Below are 27,872 nucleotides of genomic sequence, written 5' to 3' on the forward strand. Positions count from 1 at the left end.
GAGCTTGTCTGAAGGAAGGAGTATGAAACATGGTTTCAGAAGTGTTGTTAACCTGTCATTCATTAAATGCAGACATAAAACCATCCTGTTTTCAAAAGAAGACCCTTCTGTTGCAAAAGCCTCCAGAGCTTTGCATCATATCACATTGGGCATCTTGCAGGGCAGACTGATGTGCATCAACAAGAACAGACATCCTCCAGAAATGCTGGCTATTTTAAAGAGTCTCATATCTAAGGTCACAGGCCTTAAAGTCTTCCCTAGAATAAGGAATGAGCAAATATACACCTACTGCAGTGGGGGCCCTCTGTATCCTCATCGCTAAGTACTTCTCTAAATGGTTTTCCATTGCAGTTAGGCCTTCTCCTGTGGAAGACACAGGGTAGCTGTGCGTCTGCCAAGCACAGTGTCTCTGAGCCCCTCGTGAAATATCTGATTTTGGGGGTGGGAAACTGTTGGTTAAAAGAAAAGTGCAAGGATTGCAGTCCTCTGCCCTTGGTGGGTTTTAAACACCTGCATTTGTTGCTGTTTTGTGATCTCTGAAGGCATCAAAATTCACTTGGGAAGACTAAGGATGTCTCCTGGTTTTTATGTTAGAAATATCAGTTCAGCTCTGACTTTCACTTCCATGCAAGACAATAACAAAGATAAATCAAGGCAAAAAACTCATTTGTCCACAATTTACCCAAATACAAGCTGTTGAGAGAATTACTCAAGTGGATGGTCAGAATTGGAGATGATTGAGAAACCCTTCATTGTTTGATGCAAGAAGGAAGAAAACTGGTGATAAATTTGCACCATAGATAGATGTTGTTCAATAGATAAGTCCTATAGAAAGCTATGATGTTTCACCAGTAAGGATCCCATGATGTCCATGGAAGTGAGTCTTAAAAACAAGGATAACTGAAAGCTGCCAAGAACTAAATGCTTTAGTTTTTCTTTGTTTGTTATTTGTTTTTGTTTGGTTGTTTTGTTTTGTTTTGTTGGTGATTGTGGTTTTTGAGTTGTTTTTTTTAAATGCAAACCAAATAAATGGTTCCTGGATCATGCGCATATTCCTTTATACCACTATTGGCAACAGCATGTGCCTTAGGAATGTCTCAAATTCTCCTTATTCTGAGGGCTTCCTGTTTCATGGTCCCAGTGCAGGATGAGACCTCACCCCAGAAGTGCCAGTGGGCTGATCTCTGGATGTCTCCATAAGTCTTTAATACACACAAGGACTAATTATTCTCCTTAACTATGCCCAGTTTATAAATAGCGTACTGAAGTGGTGACAGATGGTTGTGGTGTGTGGTGTTTTTTTTGATAGCCCTGTCAGTAATGTACAGAGGTACAGATGCTCTTGGTAGTGTATTGCTGGAATAATTTCCCTACCAATTACGGAAGGAACGAGCTGCAGCTTTATGGCTGGAGCCTGTCTGAAGGTGCACATTTCTTTTATGCTGTGTCTTGCAGGAAAGTATAATTTACCCCTAAATGAGCACATTTCTCTTTTTCATCTTTGTGCCTCTAAAGCACAGGTAGTTTTTGTTTTGTTGTTCAGGAGCTTTTACTGGTTGTCAAAGTCATCTTACTGAAAGTGTAATAATTTCAGCATGTTATTATTTCATGAGTATGAGGCCCCTTTAGAAATACATGGTATTATGGAAGCTGCTGTTTTATTCTTGAAATAAGCCATAAATAAATAAATAAATAAATAAAGATCAATCCTGAGAGGTGCAAATTACCCAGCTAGCTCAGGGTGTTCTGGAGCTACCTCATAGCTTTCCTTTTTCTGGGATGAGCAAGAATTGGTTTTGTAACTGGTGTTAAAAAATGTTGTAATCAATTCAAAAATGTATCCTCTTCCATCCTGATGGAAGCAGAGGAATTTGGTTTGATTTAATTTTATACAGCTACTGCATAGCAGTATTTGGCTGGGATTTCTGCAACTTTTGAAATGCTTTTTTTTTTTTTTTGGGGGGGGGGGGGGGATGGGCAGAGCAACAAAGGTCTAAGCATTGTGGATTCCTAAAATCCTTGGGTTTCTCCCCAAAGTGCTGGGAGACTTTTGGGAAATTCCCCCTTGACTTCTGTAGAACTAAATACATTTAATCTTGGTGAAATTACCTTTTTTTTAAGAAGGTGAAATGTGACTGAATATGTGAGAAAAAGTGGCTGGAATTGAACAAGAAGAAAATCAAGGTAACATTTTAAAGAACCACTTTACTAAATTCTCACGCTATGTGGAGTTGCTTTCAGCTCAAATCACTGGACAGTCCCGTATCACTGGATAGGGGAATGCTGAGCAGATTCTGAAATTCTGAGACAAGTTGTTTAAAAGAATAATTTTTCAAAAAGCAACTTATTGCTGGCCCAAGTCAAGCTGGCATCTACAATATCAGCAATGCATCTGAGGAAAAAGGATTAAACAGTAATAAAATGAAGTTTGAGGCTGTTTGCCTTGTACTATGCTGAATGGTCAAGGCAACTGGGCAAGTTTTTCTATTTCTTTTTAGTTTTATTCTTTTTTTAATGTCCCCTTTGGTTTCCTCCAACCTAAGTTTGCACTAATTCTCTGTCTGCAGGTCCCTGGAGAAGTCATTAACACCCTGTGTGGATACAGGACACTCGATAAAGAGGTAACTTTTGCTTTTTCCTTCCTATGTACAATATTTTTTTGTGAAACCCTTCCTGAAACCATTTTTTTTTAAAAAAGGTTATCTTCAGGGAAACCCTGCCTCACAATGGGAATCTCTTCCCCACCAGGGATAGCTGTTACTGCAGCTGTATATAAATTTATTTTTAATTCTTTACTCTAGCATCCCTGCACAGGCTTGCAGAATGTGAGCGGGCTCATCTGTGTAGTCTCTGCAGGCTTTGGTGTGGCATTTCTGAGAGCAACGATCTCTCTACTGGATAAGTCCCAGGAAATGCTGGTCCCGAGTTGTGATTTAAGGCTTGGTGGTAGGAGAGAAGCTGCTTTTGAGGCCCTCAGGGGTGATTGTGGGGTATATCACGGCAGAGAGCTGCAGTATGACCTGTAAATTTAAGGGACTGTTTTTTTGTCAAGAAAAACCAAGAAAATATCAAATCCAATAAATCAATTCCCAAATGTTTGTCATGGCACTCCTTTGGCTTGCGGAAAGGAGCAAACACAAGAAATAACATCTTCTTCCAAGTGCACCATCTAAATTAAAACAGTGGTACTTCTTTTCAATCTGCTTCCAGCGCCTGGAGTTGCTTAATGTCATCCACGTGCGAGGCTGCATCCATGCTGTCGGGCTGTGGCTTAAAGACAACTTTGAGGCCACTTTGGGCATTGTTTGCTCCATGCTTCTTCCCCAGGTAGGTGGTGAAACCGGTCAGCATCATCTTGCCTTTTATCTCCATTCTGGAGGAGGAAAACAATTTGGTTTTAGGTATTTTTCCCCACTACCTTTACATATGAAATCTGTGTCTTGGGTGTGAAATGTCACAGCACTTTTAAAGCAACTTTAGCAAAATGCTGGCTTTCTAATAACACACTACTAAAATTTAATTAATGTTCAAGTAATAGCGTCTATAATCAAGGCATTTCTATGCTAGACCAGCAAATCCTTTTACATTTGTTTTTACAGTTCTCTTCAAATAGAACATAAATATTAACAAAAATAAACCATAATTGTAAACTTAGCTGGGTTTGCCATACATCATGAAATCCGTTTTTGAGCTACTTGCTATTAACAATGGCAGATGATCCAGGCAATTTTGCAGCACAAGTCATTAAGCTCTCTATCATGGATGCTGGATATGGAGAGAAACTTTGGGTCACAGCAGAGGCTACCCTTTTGCAATGCTATTGCCACTGTGCTAGCAAGGAGGTGAAACTCCAGAATTATCGTTATTGTGTTGGTGTTGATTGCTTTTTTTTTTTATATGTATTTCCTTCAAATCTTGCAAGTGAAAGCTTTCTTTTTTTCTCCCTGGATGTAACTTTGGATTTGCCACTGGATGTACTTGGTGATGCTTTCATCAGATATGGTATTTTATCTAAGTGGAAGTGAAATTACTCTTTTTCCTGGGTTTCTACTTGCAGTGAAATGTAGAATACTGGCTGAATAAATAGAAACTGCTTGAGAAACATGTGACAAACTGAGCTAATTTTTCAAAGGATTGAAAAGGATTTCTCCTTGATGTCTCAGATGGCCTGAATGAATAAATAAATAAATAAATAAATAAAAACAGACAGGGGCTCAGTGTGTGCCCAATCCTAGCTGCAATGCTCTGCTTTTATAAAGTGCTTCCTCCACGGTGTGCAGATGAGCAAGAAACTTCTACTGTGCTACTACCAGGAAATGCAATGGTGTAGTGGTTTTACTCAGCTGGGCAGCTGAGCTTCACCACAACTGCTCTCTCACTCCCCCTCCTCAAATGAAAAGGGGGAGAAAATATGATGGAAAGGGTTCAAGGGCTAGGGTTCAAGGGCTAAGATAGGGACAGGGCTATCACTCCAAAATTATTGTCATGAGCAAAACAGACTCAGAATAAGGAGATAAGAGAAATTTATTACCTATCACTAACATGCTAGAGCAGTGAGGAACTAAAAACAAGCTAAAAACACCTTCCCCCCATCCACCCTCTTCAACATCCTCCCCCCAGGTGGCACAGGAGAATGGGTGAACGGGGGCTGTGGTCAGTCCCTAGTGCTTCATCTCCACTGCTCTTTCTCAGTCACTCTCTTCCCCTGCTCCAGCGTAGGATCCCTCCCATGGCATGCCATCCTTCCCAAACTGATCCTGCATGGGCTTCCCACAGCCAACAGCTCTTCAAGAACTGCTCAAGCATGGCTTCGTAACACAGGGTCCGTTCATCAGGAGCACACTGCTCCAACCTGGGTCACCCATGGGCAGCAGCTCCTGCCAGGTCCCCTGCTCCTACATGGGCTCCTCTCCGCAGGCTACAGCTTCAGCCCAGAGTCTGCTCCTGTGGGGGTTTTCCACAGGCCACAGCCTCCTTCAGGGCAGATCCACCTGCTCCGCTGTGGGTTCCTTCATGGGCTGCAGTGTGGAAATCTGCTCCGCCATGGTACACCATGGGCTGTGGGGGCCGTTTCTCAGTCTTTGCTCTCCCAGCTGCACTGCTGCTGCTGTTGTGCAGCAGGTTTTTTACCTTTTCTTAAGTCGGCTCTCACATAGACACAAACACCATGACTTTTTGGCTTGGCTCTGGGCAGCAGCGTGTCCCTTTGGAGCTGTCTGGAACTGACTCTTATCTAACATGGGGCAGCTTCAGGGCTCTTCTCACAGAGGCCACCCCCGCAGCCCCCAGAACCTTGCCACATAAACCCAGTACAAATCGGCACAGAAATGGGGTGAGAAAATGCCATAATAGAGGTTACCATTACCATCTGCCTTGCAGGATGTCTAGAGCCCATTATAGGAGCTTCCTGTTGCATTACCCATTAACCTCACAGCATGATGCTTTTAATTGGGAAGGATAGGGAGACAAACCAGAAATGGCAATAAGGATCACTGAGCCTTGATGAATATCAAGTGCTTTTGAGCAAGCATTGTGATTTTTCTGGCATGCCATTAAATGCTCTTCAGTTGGAGAAACTTGTTCTTCCCATCTGCTCATGATTTCCAGGTTTTAAATATAAATTGGATTTGATGCTGTCACGTTTTGGAGGGAATTGTTACAAATGGCCATCTCTGTTGCCAAGAACTGTCAGTCTAGAAACAGATTCATCCCCAGCAGCTGCCATTGGAAAGCCAGGGTGAGAATATTGTCCTTGAACTGCCAGTTGGAGTGGGAAGAGGAAGAGCACCGTGGACATGGAGAGGTGATAGCGTCTTGAACTTTGGCTTGAATGAACATATTAGAATGTCTTATCTTTGGTCATTGGGTATTTGTCATGTTCTGCACAGGACATATGCCTCACTGTGCACTTGTGTTAATTTCAAAAATAGCTGCAAACCACCTTGATGGAAAGCTTGCAGGATGCCAGGAAGAAAGTTGGGACCAAAATCCACATCCCAAGTCCAGCTTTGGGTTTTGCCCAATTTTCCTAAAAGCGTAAGTTTCCTTAGAAACAAACGTCAGCCTCACCTGTGATGTTGAGCAGCTGAAGGGCTCATAGGTGGGATTTTGAGCTTGGCCAGTGTTCATCACCCAAGTGCCAAGATTTGTGCTTGTATTTGAAGTAAGCAATATTCTGGCCCTTCTTACACAGAAGGAAGCACAGAAGGAAGCACCCAACAAAAAATTGGGCTGCTGTAGATTGCCCATAGAAAGCATATGTCTGAGCAACTATTGCTATTAGTAATATTAATTGCTAATTACTAATTGCTAATTAGTAATTAGGCTTTCCATCCTACTCAGATGTGGGAAACCACCATATTTTGATTTTCCATAATGTGGGAAGTCCTTGAATTTACTTATTTATTTATTTCTGAAATTTATACATAAGAGACGGAAAGGCACAAGGCTTGGCTTTGCTTTCTCATACATTCTAATGTTTATTTAATTGGGTTTGGAGAAGCTGTAAAGCAGGTACTGAATTGATCAAACAAGTGAGAAAGCAGGGAGAAGTCTCGCCTGGGAATGTCACCAACCACCCTTCTGGCTGGTGCAGGGGATAGAGAGTCTCTAATTTTATGATCACTCTTAAATCATGGATGTCCCTGCCTTTTTTAAGCAAGCCATCAAGAAACATCAAGCCTGTTTTGAGAGTGAGAATATGATTGTGTTCATTTGTCTTACCTCAATCAGAGTGAAGCATAAATGCACCAACTCAATTATTTTTCTGCTTTTGAGAGTACCTTTAGTTTTCTCTTTTTTCCATGTTTCATTCTTCAGTAACAATATTGTCTCTTTGCCCTTCTCAGCCAAGCTGCAGACTGAAGCTAAACTGTGATGCATTTTGTATCAGTATCAAAAATGAGTTTTAATTTAGCTGCTGGCAGTCAGTGGCAAATTCACATTGTGGCCTTGTACTACTAGTGTTTAATTATGAAGCAACCCAGGTCTCTCAGAAGATGTAGTGAAGCAAGTAAGTTTGTTGTTTTAGTGGCTGCACCCCTACTTTCTCTGCTTCTAGTAAGATTATCCAAGGAGTTTACAGTGTGCATTTGTAGTTAAAATAAACCAAGTAACCTTGTGCTTTGCTTTTTCCTTGCATACCTTGATACTCTCTCAGTCAGCATCCCTCCCTTCTCCTCCCCTTTCCCTTTCCCTTTCCCTTTCCCTTTCCCTTTCCCTTTCCCTTTCCCTTTCCCTTTCCCTTTCCCTTTCCCTTTCCCTTTCCCTTTCCCTTTCCCTTTCCCTTTCCCTTTCCCTTTCCTCTTCCCCTTTCCCCTCTCCGTCCCCTTCCCCACCTTCCACTTTCTTATCCCCCTCCCTTCCCCCTTCCCCTTTCCCCCTTTCCCCCTTTCCCCTTCCTCTTCTCTCTTTCCCCTTTCCCTTCCCCATCCCTTCCCCTTCCCCTTCGCCATCCCTTTTTCTCTTCCCCTTCCCTTTCCCATTCCCAATTATTTTGTATTTTGTTTCCTTTTTAATATCTAAGCTGCTCCAAGGGCAGGAAGGCAATATATTCTCAAGCAACTGATGTATGCTGAAAGAAATGGAAAAGGAGAGTAAAAAGCATTTTTCTATCTGCAGTCTGTGACCTCTGTGAGAACCCTGCTGATAAATACTAATTCATGGAAGGGAGAGCCAATAAAAGACAAATATTTGCCTTTTACTTTATTAACTCTGGGACACCTTGAAATGGTTCAGCTATTCTTTTTAGCATGATCCATTCAGATTTACAGCCACCCAAATGAGAGATGACTTCCATAGCCAGGCTCATAGCTGTGCAGCCAGCAATTTTTGTGTGAAAAAGTGTTTTCTTGCAGAAAGTTTTGCTTGCAGAAGACACTTGTTGGGCTGATGGATTATTTCCTCCATGCCCAGAGTTGATTTTACCAGGAGCGTGATGCAGTGGGACATGGGTAATGTCCCTCACTTTGCAAGGGTCCTTGAGCATCATTTTGTTGCTATGCGCCGTCTTTATTTTTTGCCTTTGTCAAGCAAAAGCCACATTGAGCTTTACATGATTAATTGCCCAGGAAAAAGCAACTAAAGGAGCTGAGCTCCTTTTGAGTGGTCTGCACAGACCCACAGTAAAACCTTTCCACCCCAAATGAAACTGCTGATCTCCTGGAGAACATGCATACCCCTAAGGGAAAATATCTGCAGTTTTCCAGACCTCTTGTTGTATAATATCAGGACGAGCACTGGGCCCTCACTTCCTTTGCTTCCAAAGATGGTATTTGGAGCGCACTTTGTTTTGCCAGACATTTATTGATGGCATATGAGCCATCAATAAATGAATATTTCCAAATAAGGAGGATATAGCAATCAAATTTTAGTCATATCTGCCTTGGTGAGACCTATTCTTCCTGCATAAAGGTTTTACCTGAAAGAACAAGTAGAGCCACCAAGAGAGAGTGAGCAAATCTACACCTTGGCAAGGATGGAGCTGGGCAGCAAAGAGCTAAATCTTATGGCACCTACGTGGGAGATAGAAATATATTGTTCATGTCCAGCTCATGTCTTTGCACCACACCAGAACCACAGGAATTGGCATGTAGCCTCAAATACTTCTATACATTTAGCTTATCATAGTGTGGGAAGAGAGGTAATTATTATTAGTTGTGTTAGTATCCCAAACATCTGTATTAACTCAATTTTAGTCTTGTGATGTTGGCAGGAAATTGGTAATTAGGACTGATGCTATCTTGTTTGAAATGGGTTAAGGAAGGCAGCGTTGGTGATGGGAGATGCAGGATCCCTCAGCTTCCCAAATGCTGCTGTCAGCTTCAAGGGGAAAGGTGTTGATGTGTTGATCCCAAGAACCTCAATATTAGGTTCTATCTGTGAAAGATCACACTGAAGTGAGAACCAGGATGTTTCACTGCCATCAGAAAAATGAAAAATAAGTAGTGAACTTGCACTGAAACCACCAGACCATCGATTTCCAAGCTTTCGTGGATATCTCTTGTAATATGTCATCTTTTCATGCCTTGGAGTAATAGCAGTGAACATAGCAACACATTTGCTGTGTCAGATGCGATAGGTATTTACTTTCTGGAGCAATGATTAGGAAACATAATCAGACAGTGCCCTGGTGTCCCTGCTCAGACAGACAGGCAGACACCTATAGCTTAATCACAATACAGTGCCCAGTTATAATTAGTGTCACTATTCTAATTAAGCTAGAAATAATTACTGGACAAAATAATATGGTTTTAATTTGCTTTCTGAACTTTTGCTGTTTTGCATAGAGAAAATTCACATGTGTTTCAGAGCGAGGCAGACACAGCGACTTCCAGACATTCATGGAAACCTTTTCAGTTTAAATGAGAATTTATACCTGCATCTTCAGGTTAAACAAACAAAAAAAAAAATTAAAATGGACTGCCCTTTCCTGTCTGCTTGTCCCCACACATTTGTGCTGGAACAGGGAAGTTCCTCTCCCCAAGACTCATGGGGACAAGAGAAATACAAGTCAGTGTTTTGATTACGTGTGGTGGGAGGATATAAAAAACTGCCCTTGTCATCTTTAGCCTTGTCCTCATTTGTCGGGGTAGGGGGGAGATGAGACATTTCTGTTACAGCTGTAAAATTGCTCTATGAAGAGAGGAGAATAGATAGCCAAAAATATAGGAGCAAGTGGTGAATGAATTCTATCCATCTTCTTTCCATCCTCCCAGGCAGCTTGTAGTCATTGTACAGCACCCATGGCCAGAGACAAAATCCCTGAGAATTTGTGCTTTGAAGCACTTAGGTTTTTTCTTTCCAATGGACATAAATTTCCTTCAGCTACTTGGGTTGGATGGCAGAGTTTATGGCTGGCCCTTGGTGATGGCAGATGTCCCACTCACCCATTCCATTTTGCTGGTTCAAAAGGAAGATGAAGTTACAGAATCATAGAATTGTCTAAGTTGGAAGAGACCTTAAGATCATGGAGCCCAACCTCTGACCTAACACTAACAAGTCTTCCACTAAACCATATCCCTAAGCTCTACATCTAAACGTCTTTTAAAGACTTCCAGGGATGGTGACTCCACCACTTCCCTGGGCAGCCCATTCCAATGCCTAACAACCCTTTCAGTAAAGAACATCCTAACATCCAACCTAAAACACCCCTGGTGCAACTTTAGCCCATTCCCCCTCGTCCTGTTACCAGGCACGTGGGAGAATAGTCCAACCCCCACCTCGCTACAGCCTCCTTTAATGTACTTATAGAGAGCAATAAGGTCACCCCTGAGCCTCCTCTTCTCCAGGCTGAACAAGCCCAGCTCCTTCAGCCGCTCCTCATAGGACTTGCTCTCCAGGCCCCTCACCAGCTTCGTCGCCCTTCTCTGGACCCGCTCAAGCACCTCGATGTCCTTCTTGTAGCGAGGGGCCCAAAACTGAACGCAGTACTCGAGGTGCGGCCTCACCAGAGCTGAGTACAGTTGTTCTACCCAAATCGGGTGGTTGGGGTAAGCTTCATCTGTTGCTTTGCAGGCAAGTCCCAAAACACTGTTTAACCCCAAAAGGTCTTTGCCTGTTGTTGGTCTTTGCTGCAAGATGCTGGTTTGGATCAGCTCAAAGATGCTCATTTGCAGCTGGGAGGAGGCAGAGACATGGGAATTGGCAGCAGGTATCTGCCCTGTTTCTGTTCTGCTCCGCATTTAGACATTTATTTATTTATTTTGTAAAAGCTACTGGCTATGTCCTTTCTGATGCAATGTTGTGTGCCTACTGGGTCAAAATAAAATAATCCAGGTATCTGCATGGCCCTAAGGACTTGCCTTGCTTTGTGATGCTTTAGTTTTGCAAAGTTTCCTGTCCCGATTCTGGTGCAAGGTGTCTGGGGAGCAGATGACAATGTGGGCAACATGTGCCAGTGTGGAGAAATGCTTGCAAAGGGAGGGGTGCAGGAGGTATATGCGCACGCAAGCCTTTGTGGGCTTCCTTCTCAAATAATATCATCTGCAGCTTGTTTTTTCCATAGGTGTCACTGCAAAAAATCCCCAATTTTGGGTGCCACTAAAAGCTGACTGGAAGCTGACAAATCTTCTACCAATTTTCTAGAAGGGCAAGAAACAGGACCAACTACAGGCCCATCAGTCTCATGTCAGTGCCCGGTAAAAATACGGAGAAGATTATCCTTGAAGTTATTGAAGCATCCCTGGCGGACAATGCAGTCATTGGTCCTAGCCAATGTGGGTTCACGAGGGGTAGGTCATGTTTGACTAACTTGATTTCCTTTTATTATAAAATCACCCATCTAGTCAATCAAGGGAAAACAGCTGATGTGATCTTTTTGGATTTCAGTAAAGGTTTTTGAAACTGACAGTTTCCCATAGGATCCTACTGGACTAAATGTCCAGCATACAGCTAGATAAAAACATCATACGATGGGTGAATAACCAGCTGATGGGTAAGGCTCAAAGGGTTATGGTAAATGGGTCTGCATCAGGCTGGTGGCTGGTCATCAGTGGGGTCCCCCAAGGCTCCATTTTAGGGCCAGTTCTCTTCAATGTTTCTGTAAACGATTTGGATGTAGGACAAGAAGGTGTTCTGAGCAAATTTGCTGTTGATACTAAAATGGGAGGAGTTGTTGACTCTGTTGTGGGTGATAGGGCCTTGCAGAGAAATCTGGACAGGCTGGAGAGCTGGGCAACCACAGGAAGTTTAACAAGAGCAAGTGCCGAGTCCTGCACCTGGGACAGACCTCACCTGGGTCTCTCCTGCGCCTGGGACAGGGCAACCCTGACTGTATGTACAGACTGGGGCATGAGACGCTGGAGAGCAGCCCCGCAGAGAGGGACCTGAGGGTTGTGGTTGAAAGCAAGTTGAATATGAGCCAGCAGTGTGCCCTGGCAGCCAGGAAGGCCAACTGTATCCTGGGGTGCATCAAGCACGGCATTGCTAGTCGGTTGAGGGAGGTGATTGTCCCGCTCTGCTCTGCACTGGTGTGGCCTCACCTCGAGTACTGTGTGCAGTTCTGGGCACCACAGTATTAGGACATTAAACTGTTGGAGAGTGTGCAGAGGGGCCTCATTGCAGCCTACAGCTTCCTCGCGAGAGGGAGTAGAGGGAAGGTGCCGATCTGTTCTCTTTAGTGACCAGCGATAGGACCCGAGGGAGTGGTGTCAAGCTGCGACAGGGGAAGTTCTGGCTGGATATGAGGAAAAGGTTCTTCTCCAAGAGGGTTGTTATGCATGGGAATAGGCTCCCCAGGGACGTAGTCACGGTACCAAGCCTGTTGGAGTTTAAGAAGTGTTTAGACTGTGCTCTTAGTCATATGGTCTAAATTTTTGGGTAGACCTGTGTGGTGCCAGGAGCTGGATTCAATGATCCTTGTGGATCCCTTCCAACTTGGGATATTCTATAATTCTATGAAAGCATAAATATCATTATCAGTGCAAATCGCAATGTATTGTAAGCACTGCAAAATGATATTTTTCTATCATATCACGACTGCCCAGTGGGTCTGCATGCTTTATTGATTCCCTCAAAGGTCTTTGTATTTATTTCATGCAAACTGCTGTGTCTGTAAGAGCACCTACTTGATGAAATTGTACTCCATGCAGAGCCTGTGCATTTGAATCCCCCTGCAAAAAGCTCAAAAAGTGGCAGAATAGAGACCTTCCCAGGCAATAGTGGTTTATGTACTTTGCTGAATGCCAGCCAGAAAGAACATGTAATTTTACTACATTTAGTGATCCATAAGCAGTAACTTCCAAGCAGTTCTGTTGTTGTTCAGTTGTGGTTATCATTACAAGGTGGAGGAAGGCAAGGACAAGAGCAGCTTTTAATTTTTTTTTTTTTTTTTTTTGCCTGATGCTTCATATATTTTGGTCAAATGGTCAAATGCTCCTCTGTAATAAAGCCTTCCTTCATATTGCAATGAAATAAAATCAACTCTCATGTTAGAAGTCTCTTCACTTCTGGAAAACATGGTACCCTTGATGCCAGGGATATTGAATGCATCTATATTCCTGACAGCTTTTTCTATTTTCATTAAGTGAAAGAGGATATTTAAAGCTGGGCTGGAATGGAATTTGGTTCATAACTCATCAGAGAGCAAAGGCTAGGGGATGCAGGCTGCTGACTGAGGACTTGGGGTATTTTTATTGATTTAAAGAAATCCTCAGTTTCACTAGGATGCTGCGTCCCGTGGTACCTGGGACATTGCCGTCAGGAGGAGAGGAACGGGAGAGATGTTTCCAGCAGTATGTCCCTGAACCTAGCTGGCTTTGCAGAATACGATCCATTTGCATTAAGCTTACTGTAAACACTAATCTTTTTCTGAATTACTGTTTGGTTCATGGAGGAAAAATGACACCCTAGTCTTAAAAATTGTCATTTCAAAGGGTTCGGTTTTTCTGGTCCTTTCACAGCACAGCAGTGCATTTTTAATCTGTCTAGTGACAGCGTGCTAATGGAAGTAGATAATGGTAAAGCTTGACATAAATTTGCATATTATTTTAAAACTTTTTAAATCCTTAAAGGCTCTGCTGTTGAATATGAATTAGAACAAGCTTATTTTCCAAACTCACGTTGGAGCAGTTGCTCTGGGCTCTCCCTCAAGTTACTGGAGAGATGAAGCTGTCTCCAAGCATCATGTAGCCTTGCCATGGCCTCCTGCACCCCTGCCTAGAGGTTTCTGCAGCTCTGGGGGACTGAAGAGGAAGACACATATGCATTAGGAAAGCAGCACCCTTGCTGGTGTTTCCATGACAAAGTCATACTTTGTTATTTTTGCTTCTCCACAAGAAAGCTGGATCATGGGCAATGACAAGGTTGCACAGCACCGTTCTGGTCCTGTGCATGTTGTTGGGAATTAATATTATCTCCATACACAGAGTGAAGTCATTTCTTAGAGTGCTTGGGAGGGAGTCGCCTGCTGAAATAGGCATATAAAATGCATCACAGCGGTGAAGAATTTCGAGGGCAGCAGGGAGCTACACAGCTACATAAATAGAAGTTACCAGGGCTGTGAGGTAACCTGATTTCAGGCCATTTGAACATGTAAAGGAGTTCCAGAGTTCAAATTTTCTTTCAGTATCTGCAGTCTTATTTCTCAGCAAAGAACCCTAATGTCATTAATCCAGTACTTCTGCAATTCCTGCAATCAGAGAAAGCCCTTCTAGCCATAACCACACATCAGCCTCTTTCACCCTATCTGTTATTTCAGTGATTAATCCTGTTATCAAGGGAATAAAGATACCTTTTGCTTGCAATAATTAGGTGGAAAGTAAAATAAGCAGGATGTTCTTTGAGGATTAGTGCAGTTAGTAAAGTGGGAATTGGACAAGATCAAACTTCGGGCAGGGAGGCCTTTCCCTCTTGGGAGAGCATCTCAATGGACATAGTTTTCCCCATTTCTCGTTGAACAAAGAACTGTCAGTCCTGGGGTGGAGCGATCCCCTTGGGATCCACCTGCAGGTGAATCTGGGAGGGAAAAATAAATATTGAGTGTTTTTGAGGTTTCTTCTGTGCAAGGCACAAGCTGCTAGTGGAGATAGAGGGTATTTCTCCATCTCTAAAAGGCAAATTAACAAATGCTGATTCTGATCATGTTTGCCTTTTTGCTTTCAGGTCACCAGATGACACTTAGGTGATTTGCTTTTTCCCCTGTGGAAGTTGCCTCATCTTGGCAAACATGTTCCATTTGGGGATAAAATGATCCCTAATTTAAGATGCATTACAACCTTTTGCTGCTAACCCTATTTATCTTTCTCTTAATGTTCCCACTCTCCAGACTATTTAACTGATCAATTAGGACCCAGATAAATGATTGATAACATTTTTCAGCTCCAAAAGCAATGTGTTGCAGTACAGCAGGAGATGCGAGTTGATGAATGGTACACGTGCAGTTTGCTTATTTATTTACTCTTTGCTATGCAGAAAACACTGTTAGCTCTTATTCCGTTAGCCTCAAAAATGAACAGAAAAGCCACAGAGCTCAAGACAATGTCCTCTTTATCCGTCCCAGCCTGGTTCATTGAAAACATCATGTGTAAAACTGCAGTTTGTATCCTGGATATTGACCCCTGCAATATCCCAGAGCATCTTCCCTATAGGGAATAAACCTTATTTCTAAGGAAAATGCCATATGCTGAAATTGAGATAGATAAAGGAGTAGTGCAAAATAGGCACCTTGTGCTGAACATGATGATTGTCATCATTCCCGTCATCAGTGTCTGTTCTGCAAATAATGTCTTGTGACTGCTTATCACCTAATCTGTTCTCTCACTAGCATTTTGTTCACAGCCAGCACACAATATCACTGCAAAGGAAACATCAGGCAAAATCAAAGCAATGGACTTGAAATCCTGTGCTTTTTGAAATGCTTCTCTTTTCCTTCCTAAAGATCTAAAAATCATATCTAAGCCCAAAACCAAGATCAGATTATTTTTTTCCCTGACAGCCAGCTTGGGTTATTGGGAAATAACCCAAGTGGCACTGTGCTCACAGCAATATCTTAATTTTAGCAAGAACCTGGACCTGTGCCACTCTCTTTGCAATGCTTGCAGCAACATCCAACACGTTCCACTGTCAGGACCAACATGCAAATTCACGAGGTGGACACAGCTGTTAACAAGTTTAGCAATGTGTCCACTGCTTTGTCAGCTCATGTTACTGCATCTTGTTTGGGTGACAGCTCCCCTTGCATGGGAAGACCTTCAGAAATGGTTTGCATGCCCACAGTGGCTTTAACACATGCATTTTGCAGGTAGTCGGCCTTGTGATGGCTTGGCTGTATTGGCAAAAGCTCAATGAGATGTATTCAAAGCTGGACACCGTGGACTTCAAGATGTTGGAGATACGTGATTTCAGCTTTGGGGCAGTGGATCTGAGCGGTGCAGGCTGGTGCTGGTGCTTGCCCAAGGAAGGGGGCTACATTCCCATCAATGTCATGGAGGAAGAAGATAAGGAGGAAGAAGGTGCCATCTGACACAGCAGAGTGAGAAGGCCGAAGACGGAAAGCAATGGTGGAAAACAAAGCTTGGAGCAAAGCTTTTAGAGAGGCAGCTGATGTAGAATGTGGAAATAATGTGATTTATTTTCTCAGGTTCAGGAAATACCTTGGGAGAAACTGTAAAGTAACATTGGAAGGTTATAAAAATGTAATGCACTGTGTGGACACGTGAGCTCACAGGGGTCCTTTTACTACTTTGGCATTTTGAAGCATTTGTACATTTCTTTATTTTCTTGTTACACAATAAATGTGACTTCTGTTCTATTTTGCAAAGTCATTTATACTTGGTGTACATTGGTCGGGTTGTTGGTGAGGGAAGCAGCACTTTTGGGGTACCTTTATATTTATATTTAGCCCAATATCCTAAATAATAAAGGCTTTATAGTAGATTCCTGGCCCCAGAAAGATGTAGCTAAAGGAAGCTGAACCGTTTACTCTGGGGAATCCTTCCTAAAGGCTTTTCCAAAGGATTAAAATACCCTGGGAAACACAGCCTGTGCCTGCTAGAGCAAGCTGCACACCTGCTGTTTGAGCAGGGCTCACACAGGGCAAGAACCCCAGTGTCTGAAGCTTTTATCCCCAGGCAAGGAAAAAGAGGTGAGCAATTTTTATACTGAAGGCAGCTTTATTGCAGCAACGTGTTGACTCTGGAGATGATGATAACTCATTTCTTCTAGACAGCAACCTGTAAAGATTGAGTAAGAAGGGGAATTTTCTATTTTGTAACGTTTACTTTTTAGCACAGTAACATGGTGATCAAAGCAGCAATTCCCTTCTGCATTGCTCAGGATATAAGAGTTAAAAAGCTGGTGTATGTTGCATCCAACCCTGGACTGGGTGAGTGAGGCACACTAGGAAACAAGCTCATGGAGGGCATGGAGGGAAGCCTCAAGCAGATGAATTACAAAAATGTGCGTTTTTATCAAAAAAGTAAAACAGTAAAACCCTTTGCAGAGCTCCACTAGGGCAGGCTCAGCGGCTCAGCAATAACCTATCATCAGGCTGATGAATGGCAAAGCTTCCCACAGCAGCCTGAAGTCAAATGTGCAGCTCAGCAAATGCAGAGAACAGCCTATCCGAGACCTATTTTCTCTCAGAACATGGCCAATTCCTATGAGCACCCAGGGCAGCAGTAGTAGCTGCAACTATTAAGTGGGGAAGTCATTTCAAAACCAAAATTCAAAGAAAAAATTATTTCTTAAAAATGGCAATGACTGCTGCACCACTAAGCAAAGAAAGGCTGAGTTTATTAGACATCCTTTTTATTAAATAAAGACATTTAGGAAGCTAGAAGCTGCCGCCCTTTGATTCAGTGTCCAAATACCCAAGGCAGTGTGCCACGTTTCGATTGCTGGGCTCTGTCTCCCTCTTCTGACTGTTTTGATGCTTTTTTCTTTAACCTTTTAAGAAGCACTCCCCCAACACAAGCCTGTGAAAAAGCACCTTTTTCACTGTTTATTTCCACACATTATGTTAACAATGGAGCTGTGAACCAGTAGTGGAGTTGATTAGTTTTAAAACAATGTGACCAAAATTGTGTGATTTTTTACAAGTGTGAAGGTCAAAACCTCCAGCCCAGGAAAAGTGGGTGATCATGATCATTTAAGGGTGGCTGCCTTCATCAAGCATCTTGCTAGTTTTGCAGATTTTGTTTTTCTTCCTTCCTCCTCTTCCTGGGAGGTATTTAGTAAAACATTAATACATACAAGCTGATAAATTCAGTCTGCTCCTTGGGTCTGATTTCCATTTAATATTTGGAGGAAGAAGGTTTGTTTCTCGTATTTTTCCATTTTCTTTGTTACAGGACAATTAGCTGCTGTCATCTTTATACTATATTCCTGTGGGGGAATGCCATGTCAAGGCTGGACTTCAGCATTTAACAAGTCAGAGTCAAGCAGATTTTCTTGCTTGGACTAACAAGGTATGTTTTTTGGCAGGCAGTGAGTGATGGGAGATACAGGGGAAAGCAGTTCATGCATTGGCTTGGCATCCAGATACGTTATTCCCACAGAGTCAGTCTGCAAATGCCTGGAATATTGGGAAGGTAGATTTAAGCAGGAGCATGAAATGCTAGAAGTCAGTCATCAATGCCCTGTTTAGGAGCAAAGACCCTCACTTACAAAATAGACCTCATAACTTGGGGTGATAGTATAAGAGGTGATGCCAGTAGTATTCCCGTCCCCCACCACCCCACTGTAATTCACCCTAAAGTTTGCATCTTGAAATTGCTGCTGTTTTTAGCACTTTCCTCCAGACCTGACCCTTATAACCATGAAAAAGCAGTTTTAGTAAAACAGAGGCTGAGAAGAAAATGGTAGCGTCAAACAGGCTTTGCTTTGCTTTACTTCTGCTGAGCCTTCATATCGTGCCAGCAGACAGCTCAGGAAATGTGGGCAGGCAGGGGAGAATGTTCATACACCTGTGTGACCAGGAAGCTGGTTCTCACAAACTCAAATTTACAGATGTTCAGCGTGTTAAAGGCAAAACGTAAATTGCAAAATAATTTGATGGGGAACACTTATTAAAAATAAAATAAAATAAAATAAAATAAAATAAAATAAAATAAAATAAAATAAAATAAAATAAAATAAAATAAAATAAAATAAAATAAAATAAAATAAAATAAAATAAAATAAAATAAAATAAAATAATAAAAATAAAATAAAATAAAGAAAAAGGTAAACTGTATTTGATGAACTGTATTTGATGGCCCTTGGTCAGGCCCTTTCCATTCCCATTCCTTTTAGGAGTTTTCTCAGTCTTGGTGGTACTTCTGTGCACGTTCCTGAATAATTTTCTCCTGTTCTTTGAGATCGACCATTATGTAATATTGCACAGGGGGAAGGAAGGAAGGAAGGAAGGAAGGAAAGAAGGAGGGTAGGAAGGAAGGAAGGAAGGAAGGAAGGAAGGAAGGAAGGAAGGAAGGAAGGAAGGAAGGAAGGAAGGAAGGAAGGAAGGAAAGGAAGGAAGGAAGGAAGGAAGGAAAGACAGGAAGGAAGGAAGGAAGGAAGGAAGGAAGGAAGGAAGGAAGGAAGGAAGGAAGGAAGGAAGGAAGGAAGGAAGGAAGGAAGGAAGGAAGGAAGGAAGGGAAAGACAAAAAAAAAGAAGGGGAAAGGGAAGGGGAAGGGGAAGGGGAAGGGGAAGAGGAAAGGAGGGCAGGGCAGGGCAGGGAAGGAAGAAAAGAAAAAAGAAAAGAGCAAGAAACACAGAAGAGACAGTTCATAGAAGATAGGGTTTTAAAGCTTATTTGTGCGTGGTTTGATTTCTAGAGACCATCACTGCATATGACTAGGCCTTCAACTGGCATGAATGTCATATCCCCTCTGAAGGTCTGTTTACATCCCATGATGCTTTTCTGTTCTGAAAGTCAATCAGCATTGCCCAAAATACATTTTAACCTGGGAGCTACAGAGCTGTTGGCAGTAGGCATCAATACGATGTTTGCAAAAGCAGTTTTCTCTCAAGGCAGTCTGGGCTCCTGCACCCACAACTTTATTCCACTGAGCGCAGCCACACAGCCCTGTCCTCCAATTTCTGACTGTTTCTGAGGAGCTAAAGGTGAGTTTTTTTTATGCTAAAGTTTGCTTTTGTGAGATTGAAAGCTGGCAGGGGTAGTGGGATTTAATTGGCAAAAATTATAGTGCTCTTCTTTTTCTCCCCTTACTTTCATTGCATTTAAAGTCACATTTTCAAACAGTTTTAGTCTGTGTCATGCTTGTGTTTATATTCAAGAGCTTGGGGAAAAAGAAAACTTTCTAAGTAAAAAATTAAAGGAAAAAATCCCAGCCATAATCAATCAGGATCTTCCATTTATCAGTAGATCTATCAAAGTGTGTTTTTATCAGGAAATTGATTATTTTTTCTGCTATTCTTTACAGCTCTTCTGTAGTAGAGCTCTTGATGGCTAACTTGGGTTGTAGAAAAATCATATCTCTTACAAATGTAAACTCAACTGGAGAATTATGTATCCCCACCCATTTTTTGCAGTGTCCTGGAAGCTACGCCAACATTGATACCCTTGGGGAGATCTTTTGTTGGTTCATGACACTTCATCTTCTAGAAGGTGCCAGGTCAATTTTAGAGCAAAATTATTTATACCTGCAGCAGGGTAGGTGTTATGCTGTTTTTCTTTCCACCAGCAGCGTCCTGAACCCCGGAATTAGCAGAATATTCTTGGGAATAACACAGGAAGCCAAGGCTCACCACTGATATTTGTTATCCCTTAAAGTAGACAGGTTTGCAGCATGGTTGTCCATCTAGAGATGTTTGCCCATAAAATAAATTGCTTTCCACAACTGATCAAGAACTATTGGGTCAAAAATCCCAAATCTGTTAGATCAAGAGATGTCTTCAGATAGCAAGTGAGTCTAGGCTGAAGCTCAGATTGGTCTCAAGACGGTCTCTGCCTTGAGGGAAAATGGGTCAATAATTTAGCAACCCAAGCAGAACAGACCTGGCCAGTTGTGGACTCCACCAGCTGTTTAGGTGCACACCCTGTTTGCTTTTTATTTCTAACTTGGCTTGAATTGAGATTTTGCTTCCGTACAGTAGATGGATAATGATATGATATTGCCATGAATGCAAGCAGTTGAAACAAAGGATGCAGAAGGACTGGCTCTCTGACTGCTTTCAAAGTGACTTTGGGAGGCATCGACCGGGCTGCCATTAATAGTAACCATTCTCCCATCCAAGTCAAGTGTGAAAGTCAATCACTGGAGGTCAGATAATCAGGAGATTAATTAGTGACTGTGGCAAAATCCAAATAAACTCACATGGGGAAGATATCTGGAAATGGGGATGTGAGCAGTGAAAAATCAGGCTGCACTTAGAACAAGAGGAAAAAACAAACTCTACTTCTGCAAAATTCTTATTAGATGTGCAGGTCTCCCCCAAAATTAAATGTGTGTGTACTCCCAGCACACAGCCCCATCGCAACAGCTCTGTTAGATGAGTGAGTCTCCATAATCATACTGGCAAATCTAATAACCACTTGAGCCATCCTACAAGCATCAGGAGACATTGCCCCGGTAAAATTTATCCAAATTTTCTGAACTGTGGGGAGAGAGGAAGTGGAGTGATGGCACAGAGTGAGGCAAGGCTGAGTCAGCTGCTACAGGTGGGCAAGGCGAGATGAGTGCACTGCAGGAGGTGGTGGAGAGTCCCCAGGATGTTCTCGTTCTCCCAGGATGGTCTCTGCATTAGCTGGGGATGCACACAAGAGTTTCCCATAGTGGGGAACACCCAGCAGGTGAGCAACGAGTCTTTTCCCCAGCCCAGCACCCCTTAAAATAACCTCTTTTCTCTGCCTTTGACCCCACCATTCAGCTCTCAGCAAGCAACAGGACCATGCTGGAGGATGAGGATGGGCTGAGCGAGAGGGGTCTCAGCAGCTCAAGGAGGAGATACGATGATGAAGAAGGTGAGTGAAAAAATGAGGATCCCCAAAATGGCAGCACAATACCCTGTTATATGCCAGCAGGGTCCTTCTGACATAAATGCACCAGAGCTCCTGACATTCAAGGCTGCACAATATGAAAAAAGCTCCTGTGGGTAAAAACAAGGTCTTTTGACCCTGGTGGGAAGAAGGCAAATATCTCCCTGGCTTTTCTTTGAAAGTTGGAAATGCTCAAATCTGCTCTCTAAAGCTTCTCCCCTCTCCCCAGATTACCACTCCATCTACATTGGGGTACCAGTGCCCCGGGGCTACCGAAGGAAACGGCGCCGGCGGCGATCTGCCTCCAGCCGGGACAGAGCAAGCGAGAGTGAGCGGCACTATGAGCAGCAGGAGCGCTCCGACACTGATGACGGTGGCCACGGCTGCTACGAGAGTGGCAATGACAATGCCAGCAGGACCAGTGAGTTGCCCTTGGGTTTCCCAAAAAAGCAGATGGGGTTTTGCAGCACAGTTTGATTTAAACTGGGGTTGAATAAGCCTCAGCACACAGCCACATTGCCTGTATGGCTTTTGCTTTCAGCATTGCTTTTTCTGATGCTTTCCAGGCTTATTTTTCTCCATGGGGGTCTCCGAGAGCTGAGCACAGTGTGTGAAACTGCTTTTGGGGCTGCTTATGTGATGGGTAGGCTAAAAAGAGGTTGTCAATGGAGTGGTACAGTGAGGTCTTGGAGGTACAGGCACATCTCAGGCATCACACCTTGTTCCCAGTAGGCTATTGCCTGGGGCTTTACCCAGTCTCATTAGGTCTCCTTAGCAAAGATTAATATTTTGCACAGCAAAACAGCTGTTGATCTCTTGATTTTTTTTTCCACTACCCTGTAGAAATTTGTGTTTGGTTTTATGTCAAATCAACCACACTGCAGTCATGGCTCAGCTGTGCGGGCAGGGTCTTAGCTTTGCTTTTCCATAGAGAGGGAAAAGTTTTTCCAATTTTTTTCATGGGGTCAAGCTTTTTGTTTGCAGTGGGCTTTGCTCACAGATTAGGTGGTGGCACGCTGTGGCTTCACCAGCAGGACCACATTCCCTCCTTTCAGCATTCAGTAACTGCTACTGGGATATAACACAGTAGGTTGATTTGCAGGGCAAAGTCATTTTATGGAGGAGAAACACCCCAGAAAAGCTTACCTCTTCAGCAGCCCTGCGTTTCCCTAGAAGAGCTGCTGGTGTGCTTTATTTGGGTGTTTCATCACCACCATCACCCCACACACACACACCACCCCACCTCCCCAAAACTGCCCGAGCTGAGGAAAAGCTGCAGGTTGTTCTCCCACTTCACACAAGATGGAAAAAAAAGCACCTCCTCAAAACAAACCCAAATCTGTCCTTGGATTTCCATGCTCCCATCTCTCCTCCCTCCCCTTTCTTGCTCCATCCTGCTGCCACACATGCCCCCAAGTGCTCACCTCTCCTGAACGCATCTTGCTTGATTTGGTAACTTCCCGTCATAAGAGCTGAAGGGAGAGGAAAGTGCTTTATATTCTCTATAATCTGCTCCTTAAGCCTGGGAGTTTAACAAGCTTGAGTGGATAAAGGAGGAAGTTTGGGGGGTTTTGTGCCGTGCAGTGAAGGTTTGTTTCGCCGTGAAGAAATGGGGGAAAAAATGGAAACAATTCCAGGTAGGAGCCAGTGCCGCGTGTTATTTCTCCTTCACAGCCATGGTAGAGGGAACGGGAGGGGGAGGAAAGCCTCCATTTTTTTTCAGCTTTTCTTCTCCTTGGCAAAAGCAACATGGGAGCCAGCACAGGGCTGGTTCAAGTGCTTGTGATGCTGGCTGGATAGCCAGGATGATCCTGGGGGCACTGAGCTCCAATGCCGGGGCAAAGTTCACCTCAAAGATAGAACAGGGGGGATCTGAATCACCATCTACTACACCCCAGCACCAAGGGAGCAGCACAAACACTGTTTAGGAGAAAAGCCTCCCAGACCTGGGGGCACCTGATTTATTGATATGAATGGGAACAGAGCATTTAATCCCATAGGATGTGCACCCCAGTCTCTTTTTTTTGGGGGGGAAGACCATGCTGAACCATGAAAAGGCTGTCATGGATTCAGAAGGACCACGACAACAGATGGTTAATGTGCTATAGCGATAAGCAGGGTTTGCAAAGGGAGCTGCATGGTACTGCTGCCAAGCCGTACTGCAAACTGCAGGCAGCACCATGCTCCCCTTTCCTCCATGGGGTGACATTTCATCTTTTTATTGTGCCTCTCAGTTAATCCCAAAACCAAAGTGGGATTTTTGGTTTGTGAAAACATTGTAGCTGAGGCTTCACTGATTAATCAAGCTTGGGATGTGAAGGGCTCTGTGAACCTCAAATCAGTGTAGGCATAAATCAGAGCAACTGGTTTGTCCTGTCTAATTAGCCATGGAAATGTAAACTCTTCTGTATGTATAATTATCCTCTATTATCACCAGTGCTAATGCTGAGCTAATCCTACAGCTGTGGGCTTGATTCAGATCCACTCTGGCTTAAATCACTGCAGCCAGAAGAGGTTTGATGGACATAAATCAAAACAGAGCATCTGTGAGCATTCTCCCATCAGAAAAATTGTTTAAGGGAGGTGTGGATCTATTATGTTCACCCTTTCCTCTTTGAACAATGTCTTGTGAGAAATAGGTGCTGTTTGGAGATGTCTCAGAGGTTTTTGTGTGTCTCTGCAGCAGTTTTACTCTTGTGCTTTCCAAATGCCAGCCATGGCCTCCAGCAAGTAGCCATCCTCAGGTGATTTTACCAAAAAGACCAGCAGAAAACTTGGAGAAAACAGTGGCAAAATGGGATAAACCCAAACAGTAGCTCCCTGCCCTTTTCACATCCTCCAAACAGATGCCACTATCCAATATATCCTCCCAAGTGAAAATCTGGTGCTTTCCAGGATTAATTTCATGGCTAGATCAAATTTTCAGAAGGAGAAAAAACCTGGAACCCAATGGCAATTTCCCAGCCATAAATGGGCCCTCCAGGTGAATAAATCACAAGAATTTTTGCCAGTCCTCATGACACAGCAAAGCCCCAGTGCAGTTGGTTTAGCATACAGCTCTTTGGGTCAGCGAGCAGCCAGGAGGCTCAGCAGCTCTATGCAAACTGATCTGCCAAGATACCAAAGAGGACCACACGTTGCATATCAAGAGATGAGCTTATTCTTTCAGCTGGGGGAGAATGGGGGAAAACAAACAAACAATCAAAAAAGCAATAATAATAATAATAAAAAACTCCCCTTTGTCTATTGTGATTTCCTGCAGCTACAACACATCACAGCTCCAACACCCTGAAATGAGTCATAGGGGAATCCTGCAACAGGTGGAAGCAGGAGGGACCCTGTCTTCAGCACATGGTGGGAATTTGGGCAGTTAGGTGCAGCAAAATCACAAAGTCATGATCAGGTGACAATTGGCTAAACTATGCCCAGCTCTGACCTGCTGCTGGAAAATTGCAAATCCCCTTTTTGCAACTCATCTGTAGATGCAACCTGAGAAGGGCATTTCCAGCACTCCTTTTGCTCTGGTCCAACTCATTGCATTTGCAAAGAATTTAAGGTTTGCTGTGAATTTAAATTTTGCAGAGCAAAGCGGGGCCAAGTTGCAGGCAATGTGAAGTCAGGCTGTGGCTGCCATTGCACCAAATTTCACCCCCCCTTACTTGAACAGTGCTGAGAGTAAAGAGTCTGAAGCTGTCCAGGCATGTAGCTCATCTCTAAAATTAACGGGAATATTAAAAATCAAAATAATGAAGCTTATGGAAGTGCAAGGACTTGACAACAGGTCTTTAGACCTGGTGGTGTGGCTTAAAGTGCTTAAGCAGTTAAGCAGGCTCAGCTGGAGTGCAAGGGACATCCTACTCTTTCCCTGCACCACGGCTTGGGCTTCAGCTGATTTGATGGCAGGACAAGGCAATGCTCCAGCAGCAACTCAAGCTTTTCCTCTGATCACACATGGCAACTTAATTAGTTGCTTCCTTGTGTACCGTATTACCCGACTTTCATATTTATGGGTCTGAGAACAGGAGGATTCTGCTAACAAAGACATTTTCATAGCTGGATTAACTCCTGTTGTATTAGGTGAGGGCTAAGACCCAAGATTTTATTAAAAATACACCATTTCCATGGAGCCTGGAGTAGGGCTGATTAACCTCTTGTCTGAATAACTGGGCAGCTGGAGAGAGGGGAGGGAGCAGTCCCAGCCACCCCATATCTGCTCAGGCTATATACTTCAAAGGGACAAAATCTTTCCCTATCACAACTGAAAATGTTCTGAGCTGTGGAGATTTGCAGTTGATGTGATGTAGCTCAGCTTCCTAAAGCACACAGGAGGCCTACCCCAGCCTGGCCTGCTGTTTGTGGCAAAAAGGTGGATTTTCCTGTAGAAATAATAAATTCGTATTATTTCCCTTGAAGAGGGTTAGTGGGACACAGAGTGAAAGCACTGAGCGCTCATGCATACAATGCAAGTGTAATGTCAGACAGGGATTTGGTTGGTAATGGCAGGCAGCTCTGACTTGGCAAAGATAAGCTCAGTGGGTGGGAAGAATGTGGGACATTCCACAGAAATGGAGTGAAAAATGCTCCTGTGAGGAGAATTTGATTGTATTGCATGTAGTGGTGGTTGAATTCCCAGTTCACAGCTGGCACCTGCATGTTCCCTCCCTGGCTGCTGCAACCCCTCCCCATTCATCCTTTCTTCCAGAAACCAGTATCTCTTTGCACAGGGATTTTTAGGCAGGATTATTTAAAGTTTCACTACTCCTCAATAGCTGTTTGGCACCTTCAAAGTTTTGCTCAACACTTTTTTTTTTTTTTTTTTTTTCATGGGGGTGTTACCCCAGCATCCTAAATAGCCATGAAAATCGCTTTTTCTCACTGGGGGCTTCCTGCATGGGGCTGACTTGGGGCATCTCAGCAAATCTTTTCCCCTCCATTAGTGTCACCGGCTGCCGAACGCCTCCGCTACATCCTGGGTGATGATGATGAGCCTCCCAACCCCACACTCTTCACAGAGATGGACACACTGCAGCATGATGGTGAGGAGATGGAATGGAAAGAGTCAGCCAGGTGAGAGGAGCAGTTCTTTGGATCAAAAATGCATTGGCCAGAGACTCCCACCCCAAATTTCCTAGGTGGAAACATTGCCCTTTGCAATGGGTTGGTGGATAATCATCATTTAATGAGGTTAGCTTCAGTCCTTTTGGCTTTTTGCCATGCCAAAATAACAGAAATTAAGAGAACGTGGCTGCTCTTTTGTGGGTCTTTGCTGAAGAGGAGGAGAGGAGGAAGATTCCCATCATCTCCCACATCTCCCTGGGCTTTATCAACCCCAGAGCTGGATCTTTTCCCATTCCCAGTTGCACCTGTATATTGCCCTTCTCGCTGCTACACTCCTCTCCACTCATCCTTTCCTCCAGCATCCCATTATCTCTTTGCACAGGGATTTTGGGGCAGGTTTACTAGAGCTGCCCCACTCCTCAATAACTGGTTGGCATCTTCAACATTTTGCTCAAAACTTTTTTTTTTTTTTTTTTTTTTTTTTTTTGCCCTAGCATCCTAAATATCTCTGCTCAAAAAGCAGCATTGCAGGGAGGATTTGATTGATGATGAAGTCTTAGCTGAGTGAGAATTTTGAAAGGGTGATCAATGGGATGATGACTCCTCTCTAGCATGCTGAGAAGGGAGGCTTTTGATAATATATATTTTTCCCCCTGGTTTTGCGTGACTGTGTTAGATACACACCTCACCCTGCTCCCCAAAAATAACTCAGATGTGCAAAAAATCAGCAATTATATTGGGTTTTTCATCAGGAAGGGTTTGGCATGCAGGTTTACAAATTCCTCACAGCAGGATGGAGGTTTCTCAATTGCCAGATTTCCACTCTCCACCAAGGAAAGGTTTAACCTCCTGAGCTGTGGAAAGGCAGCTTCTTGGTGTTGGGAATGCTACCTGTGGCTAAAACACGTGGTGGGATTTAGTCCCCAGGAAGGAAATAAAGAAGCTGAGCACAGCAGGGAGACAGAGTTTTGAAAAGGCATTACAAGGTGCTGATCCCAGGGCAAAGGTGCCTCTGGAGACATGCCGCAAGTCCCACATGCTGTCCAGAGGAGCTGTCATCATCAAGCTGCCACCCCATGTGCATGCTAACCCACTTTCATCAGGAAAATGGAGCAAAAGAAAATGAAAACCAATTTAATCGGCTTTGGGCGAGCAACACCAGAGCTTAGCAGGTACTGTGGCCGAGCCAGAGAGAAGCTTGAATTTCCTCCCAATAAAAGCCGAGTTGTTTGAAAGGCTGGAGGAGGGATTTCTGCAAAGAAATAAGAGTGGGGATCTTCGGAACCATGGCACTAGGGCCAAACTTTGTATTTTTGAATACTCTGGATTATGTCCTTTGCATATGCCGTTTGTAACACTCCCAGGTGTTTTTTTGTTTGTTTGTTTGTTTAATAG

The 27,872-nt window shown here is 43.5% G+C and overlaps 2 protein-coding genes across 7 annotated transcripts in view; both read left to right on the top strand.

The window, feature by feature from the left end:
* LOC137845357 (tetraspanin-15-like) overlaps positions 1-16,249 on the top strand; it is a 55,633-nt gene extending 39,384 nt beyond the window's left edge. For all 4 annotated transcript variants that reach the window (XM_068662486.1, XM_068662485.1, XM_068662483.1 and 1 more), the window contains 3 exons: positions 2,568-2,621; positions 3,211-3,327; positions 15,740-16,249. In XM_068662486.1, coding sequence (XP_068518587.1) covers positions 2,568-2,621; positions 3,211-3,327; positions 15,740-15,961 — 393 coding nt within the window. In that variant the 3' untranslated portion in view covers positions 15,962-16,249. The remainder of the gene's footprint in view (positions 1-2,567; positions 2,622-3,210; positions 3,328-15,739) is intronic.
* Positions 16,250-17,793: 1,544 nt separating this feature from the next.
* SLC4A5 (solute carrier family 4 member 5) overlaps positions 17,794-27,872 on the top strand; it is a 29,460-nt gene continuing 19,381 nt past the window's right edge. The window contains exons 1-4 of one of the 3 annotated variants that reach the window (XM_068662479.1): positions 17,794-17,906; positions 19,255-21,404; positions 21,649-21,840; positions 26,357-26,486. In XM_068662479.1, coding sequence (XP_068518580.1) covers positions 21,332-21,404; positions 21,649-21,840; positions 26,357-26,486 — 395 coding nt within the window. In that variant the 5' untranslated portion in view covers positions 17,794-17,906; positions 19,255-21,331. Of the gene's footprint in view, positions 17,907-19,092; positions 21,405-21,648; positions 21,841-26,356; positions 26,487-27,872 lie in introns of those variants that run through there. The other 2 variants (XM_068662480.1, XM_068662481.1) reach the window with 2 other exon arrangements.

This window comes from Anas acuta, chromosome 27 (genome assembly GCF_963932015.1).
Source record: "Anas acuta chromosome 27, bAnaAcu1.1, whole genome shotgun sequence".
NCBI classification, from domain to species: Eukaryota; Metazoa; Chordata; class Aves; order Anseriformes; family Anatidae; genus Anas; species Anas acuta.